Source organism: Rhincodon typus, chromosome 14 (genome assembly GCF_021869965.1).
Source record: "Rhincodon typus isolate 14 chromosome 14, sRhiTyp1.1, whole genome shotgun sequence".
NCBI classification, from domain to species: domain Eukaryota; kingdom Metazoa; phylum Chordata; class Chondrichthyes; order Orectolobiformes; family Rhincodontidae; genus Rhincodon; species Rhincodon typus.
The window spans coordinates 64657737-64670770 of NC_063345.1; the positions used below are offsets into that span (position 1 = coordinate 64657737).

Below are 13034 nucleotides of genomic sequence, written 5' to 3' on the forward strand. Positions count from 1 at the left end.
ATGAAGATGGTCACCAAAACCATTGATTATTTTATCTCAGATCAATAGAATGAAATACAGTTACTGAATGTTCCCACTAGAAGTGAGCACTGTACCTTTGGAAGTCCTGCTGCATGTTTCATCTGCTCCCCACCAACTGAAGCAGTCTGCCCACGGCAGGGGTGATTGGAAGGAAGCAAACAGGTAGTACAGACTGTAGCTGATGATACAGGCATAAGAAATATTGGCAATTGTAATCAGAAGGACCATGGTGATTCCAACACCTTAAAATTGAACAAAGGAAAAAGACGTTAGAAACAGTACCATTAATTTGAAATAAAATTGCTCTTTTGAATTGAATTGTAATGTATTTCCAACGAGAATATGTTTAATGCAATTTGAGAGAGAAAAGAGGAGACAGTGTTTTGAGATAAGGCAGCCATGGATGATTGATTTTGTGCCTCCCCAGTTTGAACTTATTAGGTTAACAACAAGCCATCAACTTTATATTCAAGAACAGGAAAGATAAGTACAGGCCAGACTCAGAGTTCAGAAATTATGATAAAGTTACAGAGGATTAGGTTCAGAACCTAAACAAGAATTGGACAAGAGAACATTGTTCTGTTCTCATAACTATCCCTCTATTATTGCCATTGTCTCATTAGGTGCTAGATTTGATCAGCATTTGCAACAATCTTCAGCTAGAAGTGATGAGTGGATGATCTATCTTGGCCTCCTCCAGCGGTCCCCAGCATCACAGATGCCAACCTTCAGCCAATTCAATTCACTCCAGATGAAGTAAAGAAACAGTTGGAGGTACTGCATAGTGCAAAGGCTTTGGGCCCTGACAACGTTCCAGCAACAGTACTGAATAGTTGTGCTCCAGAACTTGCAACTCTCCTAGCCAAGGCCTTCCAGTAGAGTTAGAACACTGGCATATACCTGATGATGTGAAACATTGCTCAGGTATGCTCTGTACACAAAAGCAGGACAAATCCAACCTGGCCAATTATTGTTCTGTGGAAGGGTCACCGGACCCTAAATGTTAACTCTGATTTTTCTTCACAGATGCTGCCAGACCTGCTGAGCTTTTCCAGCAACTTCCGTTTTTGTTTCTGGCCAATTACTGTCCCATCAGTCCACCCTCTCGATCATCAGTGAAGTGACAGAAGGTGTCATCAACGGTGTTATCAAGCAGCACCTGCTCAGAAACAACCTGCTCAATGATCCCGAGTTTGGGTTCCTCCTGGGTCACTCAGCTCCTGACCTCATTACAGCCTTGGTTCAAACATGAAAAAAACAGCTGAATTCTAGAGGAGTAGTGGAAGTGACCGCCCTTGACATCAAGGCCGCATTCAACCAAGTGTGGCATCAAGGAACCATAGCTAACTGGAATTAATGAGTACCTAAGGGCAAGCTCTCCACTGGTTGGAGTCGTACCTGGCACACAGAAAGTTGGATATGGATGTTGGAGGTCAGTCATCTCAGCTCAAGGACATCTCTACAGGAGTTTCTCAGGTTAGTGTCCTAGGCCCTACCATCTCTAACTGCTTCATCAATGACCTTCCCTCCATCATAACGTAAGAAGTAGGATGTTCGCCAATGATTGCACAATGTTCAGTAACATTCACCACTCCTCAGATACTGAAGCAGTCCTGGACAATATCCAGGCTTGGGCTGACAAGTGACAAGTAACATTCACGCCACACAATTGCCAGGTAATGACCATTTCCAATAAGAGACAATCGAACCACTGCTCTGTGATATTCAATGGTGTTACCATCACTAAATATCACTATCAACATCCTTGGGGTGTCACCATTAACCAGAAAGTCAGCTGGACTTACCACATAAACACAGTGCTACAACAGCTGGTAAGAGGCTCGGAATACTGCAGTGAGTAACTCACCTCCTGACTCCCCAAGCCTGTCCATCATCAACAAGGCATAAATCAGATGGGTAATGGAATACTCCCCACTTGCCTGGAAAGGTACAGCTCCAGGAGCACTCCAGAAGGTTGACACCATCCAGGACAAAGCAGCTCACTTGATTGACAAAATATCGACAAGCACCCACTCCCTTCACCACTGACGTTCAGTTGCAGCAGTGTGTACTACCTACAAGATGCACTGCAGAAATTTACCAAGGCTTCTTAGACAGTACCTTCCAAACCCATGACCACTTCCATCTAGAAGGACAAGGGCAGCAGATATAGGGGAGCACCACCAACTTCAAGTTCCCCTCCAAGCCACTCACCATCCTGACTTGGAAAAATATTGCTGTTCCTTCACAGTCACTGGGTCAAAATCCTGGAATTCCCTTCCTAAGGGCATTGTGGGTAAACCGACAGTATATGGACTGCAGTGGATCAAGAAGGCAGCTCTCCACTACTTCTCATGGGTAACTACCAACAGGCAATAAATGCTGGCCCAGCCAGCGAAAACAAGTTCCATGAATGAATAAGAAAAAAGCTCATCAAAGAACTTGTCACCACTGATAAGGTGCCAGAGTTAGTTTTAGTTCTAAAGTTTTTGAGAAGATTTGTAGCTCAGGTTGTGGATGACGTTGTAGACTTGCTCACTGAGCAGGTAGGTTTGATTGCAACCAAGCACACTGTTTTGGTGAGCAAGTCTACAACCTCATAGTTTTAGCTCGTCCTCCTTTTCCTCAATGTCTATCTCATTTGAGGGTTTATTCCCACTGGTCATCTTCTCATCTGATGTCCAAGTGAGCATTCTTCAACCTAAAGACTAACCACTGAAACACTGAACTCCATCAACTATTAACTGGCTGGGCCCAGTCCTGGCCCAACTTGTAATACACACATTAGAACTTTTTACCAAGGATCCTTGTTTTCCAACTTAACCTGAGGATACAGTTTCAGCTCTAGAGCTCTCAATGCAGCTCAGGACTAACTGCACTGCTAACCCATATCTTGTGATTTAGCTTTTATTTAATTCAAAGGAGACTAGCAACTGTTGGTATGAGTTTATCTTCAACAAAGTATTTTACCTGATGTGACAATGCTTACATGATGCCCCATAACATAAGAAACTGGGTGTGAATATCATGGGATTGAAGAGACCAACAAACATGTATTACAATTCACTATTACAAACAAGCATTACATTCCTAAGGTAAAACAGTGTCTGCGCAAAAATTTTGCAATAGAATAAGGATAAATTTTCCAAAATAGATAAACATGGTTGTGCAGATGCACATGGAATTAATTTGATAGAGTATAAAGATTAACATTTCAAAATTCAATGTAAAGTTTGACAATTCTTTCTGGCTGGGTGAGTGTATGTCCAACTGGAAACATATGCATTGATCCCTGCTGCACTTGTTTGACAACTTAGTTAGTTGCTGCTGGTTGCTATAACTCAACCTCACCACACAACATCATCAAAGAGTTCACTCTTGATCTCTTCATGCATGTTTGGTCTGTCATAAATTGTTCCGAGGTGGCTTCTGTTCCTTCATCATGTAATACCATGTGCTGTAATGAATTTCTATGATTTGGGTTAGTTGCATATTTTAGAAACCTTTGCTGGTATCCAAGAATTTGTATTTCTAACTCACAATCTCTGCCCGGTGTACAGTTTTGGAGATTCTATACTTGGGACACCAAATAATCTGAAAATGCTGCTATCATGCCAGTGACAGTTGTGCTCATTGTGTTGCTAAATCATGGAACAATAAGCGATTTAGAGAACTAACCTGTCACAAGGATGTAATCTCCCCCATGCGATATGAACAGGTCTGTTGCTACTTTTGCTGGAAAAGTGGATGAAATATCATATGCATACAGAGGCTGCCTCTGTTTATATATTTGGCATGCCTCACATGCATTCATGAGTCATTGAATATCCTCATTTATCCCTGGTCAGTGCATAGATTGACATGCCAACCATTTTTTCAATGCTCATGTGTCCCTGTTGTTTGCAACTGCGGCCAAAGGCAACAGCTCATATTGTCCAAAGTGTAACACGTCAGCCTTCAGTGCACATTTAATTTCATTGTATAGATGATCAAGGTGCGGATCAAGAGGAATACCTTTATGTTTTGGATAAGCCATTCTGTAAGTCAGATGCAATCATTTTGGCTATCTGGCTTAATTCCTACTTCAAAGTTATATCTTTGTCAATTCTTGACTAATTCAATTGCACCACATGTGGCCTGTGCCACCACAGTGGGATTGGTTTGAATGTCATGATTTGAGACTGCACCGTGTACATATTGGTAATTGTGTATCTAAATGTACCAGGAATCCAATGAGAGCTTCACATTGGCACTGCAGTGTGATTCTCGCAATGTATGCAATTGCTGCCCTGCTGTACACTGTGAGATGGTCTCTCATAGCCTGTACCATGGACCGTCACTTGCTGAGGTGCGCGTCAGTCAGGCTTCATAGTGGTTAGATGGTGACACTAGCTCCTGTGTTGATTTTAGCTTTTATCTTCTGTTACACTGCCTTTCAGAGCTCCTGATTGCCTCCGTCTGCCAACACAGTGTGTGAGGTTAACATTGTAAAGCTTGCTTATCTTTTAAAAGTTGCCCTTCCTTTGGTTGACTGAACCTCATTGATGTGCTTGCATTGGTGCATTGGGTGCATTTTGTTAACAGTTTCCTTGTTGCTGGTGATTAAATATTATACTGTCTTGTTAGTCGCCTGTGTTTTGTTGTAGGGGCCTGGTTTGGCTTTTGGAAACAGATTTCCTGCACATAGCAATGTCCCTTGATGCTACAAATATCAAAAAATAGATGACGGCCTTTGGAGAAGTGCAACAGACCATAAATGTTTAAGATTTTGCTGGTTTTGTGTGCTTTACTGACCAGTGCAAGAATATTGGCCATGCCTAAAGCATATCATTGTTGCTGGTCTGCCACTATATCTTCATATTTGTGTCCATCCTCAAGTAATACGTCAAGATTATGGCCCTTCTTTTGCACAAATGCTCCTTCCTAATGGTTTTAATTCATGTGGATATGATGATTAACTTAATAATCTTCTCTCACAATTTCTCTCCAGTAAAGCCACACTCATGCCCTTTGCTGTAACATCTTCCAACAACTGGTGAATAGATGTTTGAGGATTCTGTCTATTTGAAATGATGTGGAGTCTGTTCATCCTGAAGTTTATTCTTACCTTGACCTGTTCTTCAAAATCTATCCAATCGACCCCAGAAAAACTGGGCATGCTAATTACATGGAGCTCCCCCTTGTCAAGTCATAGAATTCTTACTGTACAGAAGCAGGCCATTCAGTCCATTGAGTCCACACCGACCCTCCGAAGAGCATCCCACACGGAATCACCCTCCTACCCATTCCCTGTAACCTCACATTTCCCCTGGCCAATCCATCTACACATCCCTGGATGCTACGGGCAATTTAGCATGGACGATCCGCCCAGCACGCACATCTTTAGATTGTGAGCAAACCGGAGCACCTGGAGGAAACACACAGACACAGGGAGACAGTTGCCTTAGGGTCAAATCAAACCTGGTCTCTGGCTGTATGAAGCAGTAGTGCTAACCACTGAGCCACCTTGCCGCCCTGAGTGAAGGCAAGATTTTTAAGAGTTCTTTTCGTGAGCTCACCTATAACTTGATCTGCAAAATAGAACTGCACGAAGTTTTTGAACAGTAAATTCAGTAAAGGTGTTGCTGGATGCCAAATCCATATAAGTTTTTTTTGTTATGCATAACCTAGCCTTTAAAAAAGCACCAGCTTTTACTGTGTGTCTCTGATTTTTTTTTCTATGTAAATTATACTGCTCTTTCCTTAAGAACAAAGATTTTTGTAATTGTTGTTATCAAAGACTGTCATTTATATAGTAACTATCAGCAACACAGCTTTCTACGTTTCAAGCCTTCTGTAATGCGTCGGCCTATGTCCCAAATCAAGTGCACTCTTTCATCATTTAATGTACTTTTTCTTATTGCCAAAGAAATCTTAGAAATGTATTTTATCTTGAAACAATTTACATTCTAATGAAAATAAGGAATGTGTTCCATTCTTCTCATGCTTAATGTTCCATCTAAAGATATGTACAACTGTCTGTACTCAGAGAAACGGATTATTTTTAAGGATAAGGAACTTTTGTCCAAACTCTATGCTTCCAAAGTCATATTGTTTATCAATTTGTTTTCTAAATCTCTGCCACTAAGTTGTCTTTAATGGGTAGTAACTGCTTTTGCTATGGTGTGAGTTTGCCTCCACCGGGGTGTTTTACCTGATGTGCCACTGCTTTTGTTATCTCCCATAATGTTAGAAACTGGGCATGGATATTGTAGTATTGAAGAACCCAGCAGACATTCATTGCATTGCTCAAGCATATAAATGTTTGAGCTAATATTATGCTCTTAGTTTACAATGGACAGGCACGCTTCTAGTCAAGTTTCATGCTTTAAATGGTCAAAGGAAAGGTTGACTCTGAAAAACAATGAGGTTCAGACTCAAATAAATGAAAGGCAAATTTTAGAAGATAAGCAAGCTTTACAAGTTAACCTCACTCATCGTGTTGGCAGTAGAAGGCAATCATGCCATTATGTTAACCTCATATACTATGTTGACAAGTAGAAGGCAACCAGGAGCTCTTATAACATTTAATTATATGTCCTGAAAAGACTACGTCATACATATTAAAAGCTAGACTCAACGCAAGAGCTAGTGTCACCATATAACCATTTTCTGCCCTGAAGGACATAACATCTCCACAGTACAGGCTATGAGAGACCATCTCAACAGCAGATCAGTTTGCATATAATGGTGAAAACGTGAGCATGTCTCTTCATTTGATAATGGCAAACTGATCATGAGACAAAACACAGTTTTACTCTCCGAAATCACAACTGATTTAAAGTATGTTTCATATTCAAAGAGCCATGTTATTACATGAGGAAAGACTTAGTGATCTCTTTCATTTTGTAGCAATCGCAAATGTTAATCCAAATTCCTGGAATTTTTTCTATGTCATGAACATTAGTTGTTATATCTAAGTGAAATGAATACAATCACAATCAAAAGCATTTGAAAAATAAAAAACAAAACTAACATCAAGCGTTAATCACTGACCTATCTTGGCAAAACATACAAAAATTCAGATTTCAAAGAGAATGACAGCAAGGCTGACATACAGCCCCATTTAATCACACAATTATAACTAGTTTATTAATATGAATTAAACATTAAAATGCATTTAAATTGTTGCTGAGCATTTATTGTTCAATAACCTCTAACCTTGTAATATTGGTACAGATTTCCACACTGCAACAGGCCCAAGGCTGGCAAACTGCCCAAAGGAAGACTCCAAGAAAAACATTGGTATTCCAACAAGGCCCAGCATGACAGAATAGGGAATAAGAAATACACCTGGAAAATAGAATAAAAGGAAGGTGAAACAGGGTCCATGGATGTGCCCAAGTTTATTCATGCAGTTTGAAATGAATGGTAACAAACAATTTTGTATTAACAGAGAAATGAAGCGTTATTATTGACTGAACAGTGTGACCTGCCGATTACAAGTTTACTCAGTGTCTGAATATAAAATAAAACAGCCACAATGTACAAGTTGACTGTTATCCTATTGCATTGCTGCCAACAGCACAGTTCCTGGAACCTGTGAGTCTCAAATTACATCTGACAAACACTTAAAGCATCATTTCACATAAAGAAGTCATTGATATTGGAAGTGATATCAACACCAGTGAAGTTGTAGCATTAATCACAGCAGAAACTTCTTATATTGATATTGCTCCAGGTGATGGAGGTTTAAGCATTCCTTTGGAAGCTACAGAATATAAAATACTTAAATGCAGGGTTATTTGATTCTAACAGAAGTGACACTGCAGCCTATACATTCTTCCCTATTTTGAATCAAGGCACAATGTCTATCTTGAATCTGCCTCTAGAACTGGTTTCAGGGATTATCCCATTCTCTTCATTTTTGTGCCACTTGTGCCTCCAAAAAATTACAAGTAAAACCCAGACCAGTGCTTCCTGCACCCACCCCATTTTACAGGGTACAGAATAAAACTTGACAGTAATGACAGGATGAGTGAAAATTTCCATAATTTTAGGCCCACTGCAGCCTTTAAAGGAAATTCAAAATCATTAATCACAATCCTACACATCCGCCAAAGATCATTCATTTCAGTTTTGAATGCAATCAATTTAATCATCCTGACACTTTAATAGAAACATGCTAATCTTCCTTAAAATATAAATCTCATGCCCAGATATTCCCTTGTTTTGTTGGTTTCACTCTGGAATAGTCTTTATTCATTTCTTGTGACCCAGCTACTCATGGAGATGTTGTTAAGTGCAATGATTCTGCTGTGAGACAAGGAATCAAATCCAAAGACAAATTGTGAAACTGAAACTTGTACATTTGGGAACTTCTATGTTAGAACTAAAACTGACATTGACCTATATTGGAGTGTTATAAAAACCTAACTAGATGACTCATGGCCTCAGTTGAAAAGGTCATTGCCATCCCAAGTATTCTAACCTAGATAGGATTCCAGTCTCACACTCTTCTCAGAAATGCTAAAAATGGGGAATAAATATCTTAAAAAAATAAAGAACTGCAGAAGCTGGAGATCTGAAATAAAAACAGAAATTGTTGGAGAAACTCAGAAGGTCTGGCAGCATCTGTAGAGAGAAAGCTTTATAATGTTAATCTAACACACTATGTTGGCAGTAGAAGGCAATCATGCCATAGTGTTAACTTCACATACTATGTTGACAAATAGAAGGCAACCAGGAGCTGGTTCTATCAAGATATAGTAGGAACTGCCGATGCTGGAGAATCTGAGATAACACGGTGTAGAGCTGGATGAACACAGCAGGCCAAACAGCTTCAGAGGAGCAGGAAAGCTGACATTTTGGGTCGAGACCCTTCTTCAGAAATAGGGGAGGGGAAGGGGGTTCTGAAATAAATAGGGAGAGAGGGGGATTTGGATAGAAGATGGATAAAGAAGAAGATAGGTGGAGAGGAGACAGACAGGTCAAAGAGGCGGGGTTGGAGCCAGATAGGTGAATGTAGGTGGGGAGTTAAGGAGGGGATAGGTCGGTCCAGGGAGGACGGACAAGTCAAGGAGGCGGATGAGGTCAGTGGGGAGATGGGGGTGGGGCTTGAAGTGGGAGGAATGGTTAGGGAGGCGGGGACGAGCTGGGCTGGTTTTGGGATGCAGTCGGGGGAGAGGAGATTTTGAAGCTTGTGAAGTCCACATTGATACCCTTGGGCTGCAGGGTTCCCAAGCGAAATATGAGATGCTGTTCCTGCAGCTTTCGGGTGGCATCATTGTGGCAACGCAGGAGGCCCAGGATGGACATGTCGTCCAAGGAGTGGGAGGGGGAGTTGAAATGGTTCGCGACTGGGAGGTGTAGTTGTTTGTCACAAACTGAGCATAGATGTTCCGCAAAGCGGTCCCCAAGCCTCCACTTGGTTTCCCCGATGTCGGGGACTGCCTTGCAGAACACCTACACTCAGTTCGCAACAAACAACTGCACCTCCCAGTCGCGAACCATTTCAACTCCCCCTCCCACTTCTTGGACGACATGTCCATCCTGGGCCTCCTGCGTTGCCACAATGATGCCACCCGAAAGCTGCAGGAACAGCATCTCATATTTCGCTTGGGAACCCTGCAGCCCAAGGGTATCAATGTGGACTTCACAAGCTTCAAAATCTCCCCTCCCCCGACCACATCCCAAAACCAGCCCAGCTCGTCCCCGCCTCCCTAACCATTCCTCCCACCTCAAGCCCCACCCCCATCTCCTACCCACTAACCTCATCCCGCCTCCTTGACCTGCCCGTCCTCCCTGGACTGACCTATCCCCTCCCTAACTCGCCACCTACATTCACCTTTACTGGCTCCAACCCCACCTCTTTGACCTGTCTGTCTCCTCTCTACCTATCTTCTCCTTTACCCATCTTCTATCCGCCTCCCCCTCTCTCCATATTTATTTCAGAATCCCCTTCCCCTCCCCCATTTCTGAAGAAGGGTCTCAACCCGAAACATCAGCTTTCCTGCTCCTCTGATGCTGCTTGGCCTGCTGTCTTCATCCAGCTCTACACCGTGTTATTGCTGGTTCTATCAACTCCATTATGGTGGCATGGTGGCTCAGTGGTTAGCACTGCTACCTCATACCACCAGGAAACCTGGATTCAATTCCAGCCTCGGGCCACTGTCAGCATGGAGTTTGCATATTCTCCCTGTGTCTGCGTGGATTTCCTCCCACAGTCTAAAGATGTGCAGGTTAGGTGGGTTGGCCATGCTAAATTGCCCATGGTGTTCAGGGATGTGCAAGCTAGATGGATTAGCCACAGAAAATGCAGGGCTACAGGTATAGGGTATAGGGTAGGGGGTGGGTCTGGGTGGGATAGTCTTCGGAGGGCATGGTGGACTCGGTGGGCCAAATGGCCTGCTTCCACACTATGGACATTCAATGATTCCCAGAACCTACAGTTTATTAATAAATAGCAGATTAAAATCTGTGAGATTCACTTCATCTTTCACTATACAACAGGGAGCCAATGGTCTAATGGTATCACTGGACTGGTAATTCAGAGACTGAGGTAAATTCCCAGGGGATCCAGGTTTGAATCATGCAACAGTAGATAATGGAATTTGAATTCAATTTTTAAAAAAAATCAAATTTAATGAACAAATTAAGAGTCTAATGAAGTCATTGTCAATTGTCTGAAAATCCCATCTAGTTCACTAATGTCCTTTAAGGAAGGAAACTGCTATCCTTCTCTGGACTGGCCTGGCCTACATGTGACTCCAGAACCAGAGCAATGTGACTGATTCTTATCTGCTCTGTGGGCAATTAGGGATGGACAATAAATGCTGGCCTAGCTAGCAATGCCCTTATCCTGTGAATGATTTTGTTTTAAAAAAGCATTAATCATACCTCTATTATTTACTGAGTACTATAAATGATTCCCCAGTTCAATGACATAAATGATCCGGATTTTGTCATCACTGGAGGTGATGGCATTGACCTCTGACCTCAAAGAAAGTTGCCCACAAGGATCTCGTCATTTCTCTGGTGTGGGTTCCCCTCTATGAGGTTACTGTGGAGCTGGTGCAAAGGGGGTCATTAGGATTCCTATAATAGTGATGTCATCAAGCACAGGAAACAACCGATCATGCCGAAGAATTCACAGAAAGCAAACCAGGAGCATAGGAACTGGAAGAGGCCATTCAGTCCCATGAACACCTGTCCCACCATACAATGTAATCATGCTAATCTGTGGCCTAACTCCACATACCTGCTTTTGGCCCATATCCCTTAATACCTTTGCTTAACAAAAATGTATCTATCTCAGATTTAAAATTACCAACTGATCCAGCATCAACAATCATTTGTGGACGAGAGTTCTAAACATCTACCACTTTTTGTGTGTCAAATGCTTCTTAACATCCCTCTTAATGGCCTTCCCCTAATTCTTAAATGATGCCCCCAGTTGTAAAATCCTCAAACAGTCGCAATAGTTTATCTTTATCTACCCAGTCTTTTCTTGTTAATATCTTGATGATTCCAATCAGATCACTTCCTATCATTCTAAATTCTAGAGAAAACAGGCATAATTTTTATAATCTCGCCTCATAACTTAACCCCTGAAGTCCAGGAGTCATTCTTGTAAAACCATGTTGTACTCACTCCAAAGCCAATATATCCTTCCTAAGGTGTGGTGCCCAGACCTGCCCACAGTACTTCGGTTGTGGTCTAACCAGGGTTTTATATAACTGCAACACAATGTCTGCATCCTTGTGTTCAAGCCCTTGAGATATAAAGGCCAGATTCCACCAGCTTTCTTGATTATTTTCTGCACCTGTTCATAGCATTTTAAAGATCTATGCGCCTGAGCCCCCAAGTCTCTTTGGACATCCACTGTATTAAACTTCATGCCATCTAGGAAGTACCCTCATCTATACCTTTTTTGGTCAAAATGAATAACCTCATACTTGCTGACGTTGAACTTCATCTGCCACAGTTTTGCCCATTCACTTAGTCTATCAATATCCCTCTAATGCTATGCTGTTGTTTACATTGTCTACAATGCCACCTAACTTTGTGTCATCAACAAATTTGGATATATGATTTTTTATACTATTATCTTAGTTGTTAATAAATAATATGAATAAATGAGTCCCTAACACAGATCCTTTTTGGGTACCACTGGTCACGTCCTGCAAATTTGAGCACCTATTCATTATCCTTACTTTCTGTTGCCTGCCACTCAACCAATTTCCGAGCCAAATCAGTAATTTGCCCTCAATTCCATGGACTTCTACCTTAGTTAACAATCTGTATGTGCAATTGATCACATGTCTTCTGAAGTCCATACAAACAATGACCACTGACATTCCCTTGTCCACTACCTTAGTCACTTAAAAAAATTAAATGAGGTTTGTTGGGTATGATCTGCCTGTTATTAATCTATTCTGGCTCTCCCCGATTAACTGAAAAATTTTGAAGTGCTCAGTTATTTTATTCTTGATCAGAGACAGCAACCAGTACCCCATCACAAATGTTAGGCTAACTCATCTGTAATTCCCTGATTTTCCTCTTCTACCCTTCTTAAAAAGTGGAGTAATGTGTGCAATTTTTCAATCCAGAGGGACAACTCCTGTAGCGAGGGGACATTGAAAGATTATAGTTAGAGCTCCCCTACTTTCTTACACTCTCGGATGGAAACTGTCAGGTCCCAGAGATCTGTTGTTCTTTAATCCTATTAGTATCCTCATTACTGATGTTTTACTTACGTAAAACGTATCCAAATTGATTATGATTCAAATTTATGAAATTAACAGAGGGCAAAATAAAGATTGGTGCACAGATATTCAAAACTGAATACAACCAATCTTTATCAGTCTCTTTATTACCTATGATTGATCTAACTATCTATGATTGATAAATAAATAAATAGATAAAGAGATCAATGCATGCCAACCACAGATTAACTACTGGAAAATATCAACATATAACTCTACTCACACACACACACACACACACACACACACACACACACACACACACAC

At 41.4% G+C, this 13034-nt stretch overlaps 1 protein-coding gene across 1 annotated transcript in view; it reads right to left on the bottom strand.

Moving 5' to 3' along the window:
- The window catches only part of LOC125484821 (sodium- and chloride-dependent neutral and basic amino acid transporter B(0+)-like), a 58503-nt gene that overhangs the window by 31091 nt on the left and 14378 nt on the right, over positions 1 to 13034 (bottom strand). The window contains exons 3-4 of the mRNA XM_048605136.1: positions 7222 to 7353; positions 96 to 263 (exon numbers count right to left, since the gene is read on the bottom strand). Of these exons, the coding sequence (XP_048461093.1) occupies positions 96 to 263; positions 7222 to 7353 (300 nt within the window). The remainder of the gene's footprint in view (positions 1 to 95; positions 264 to 7221; positions 7354 to 13034) is intronic.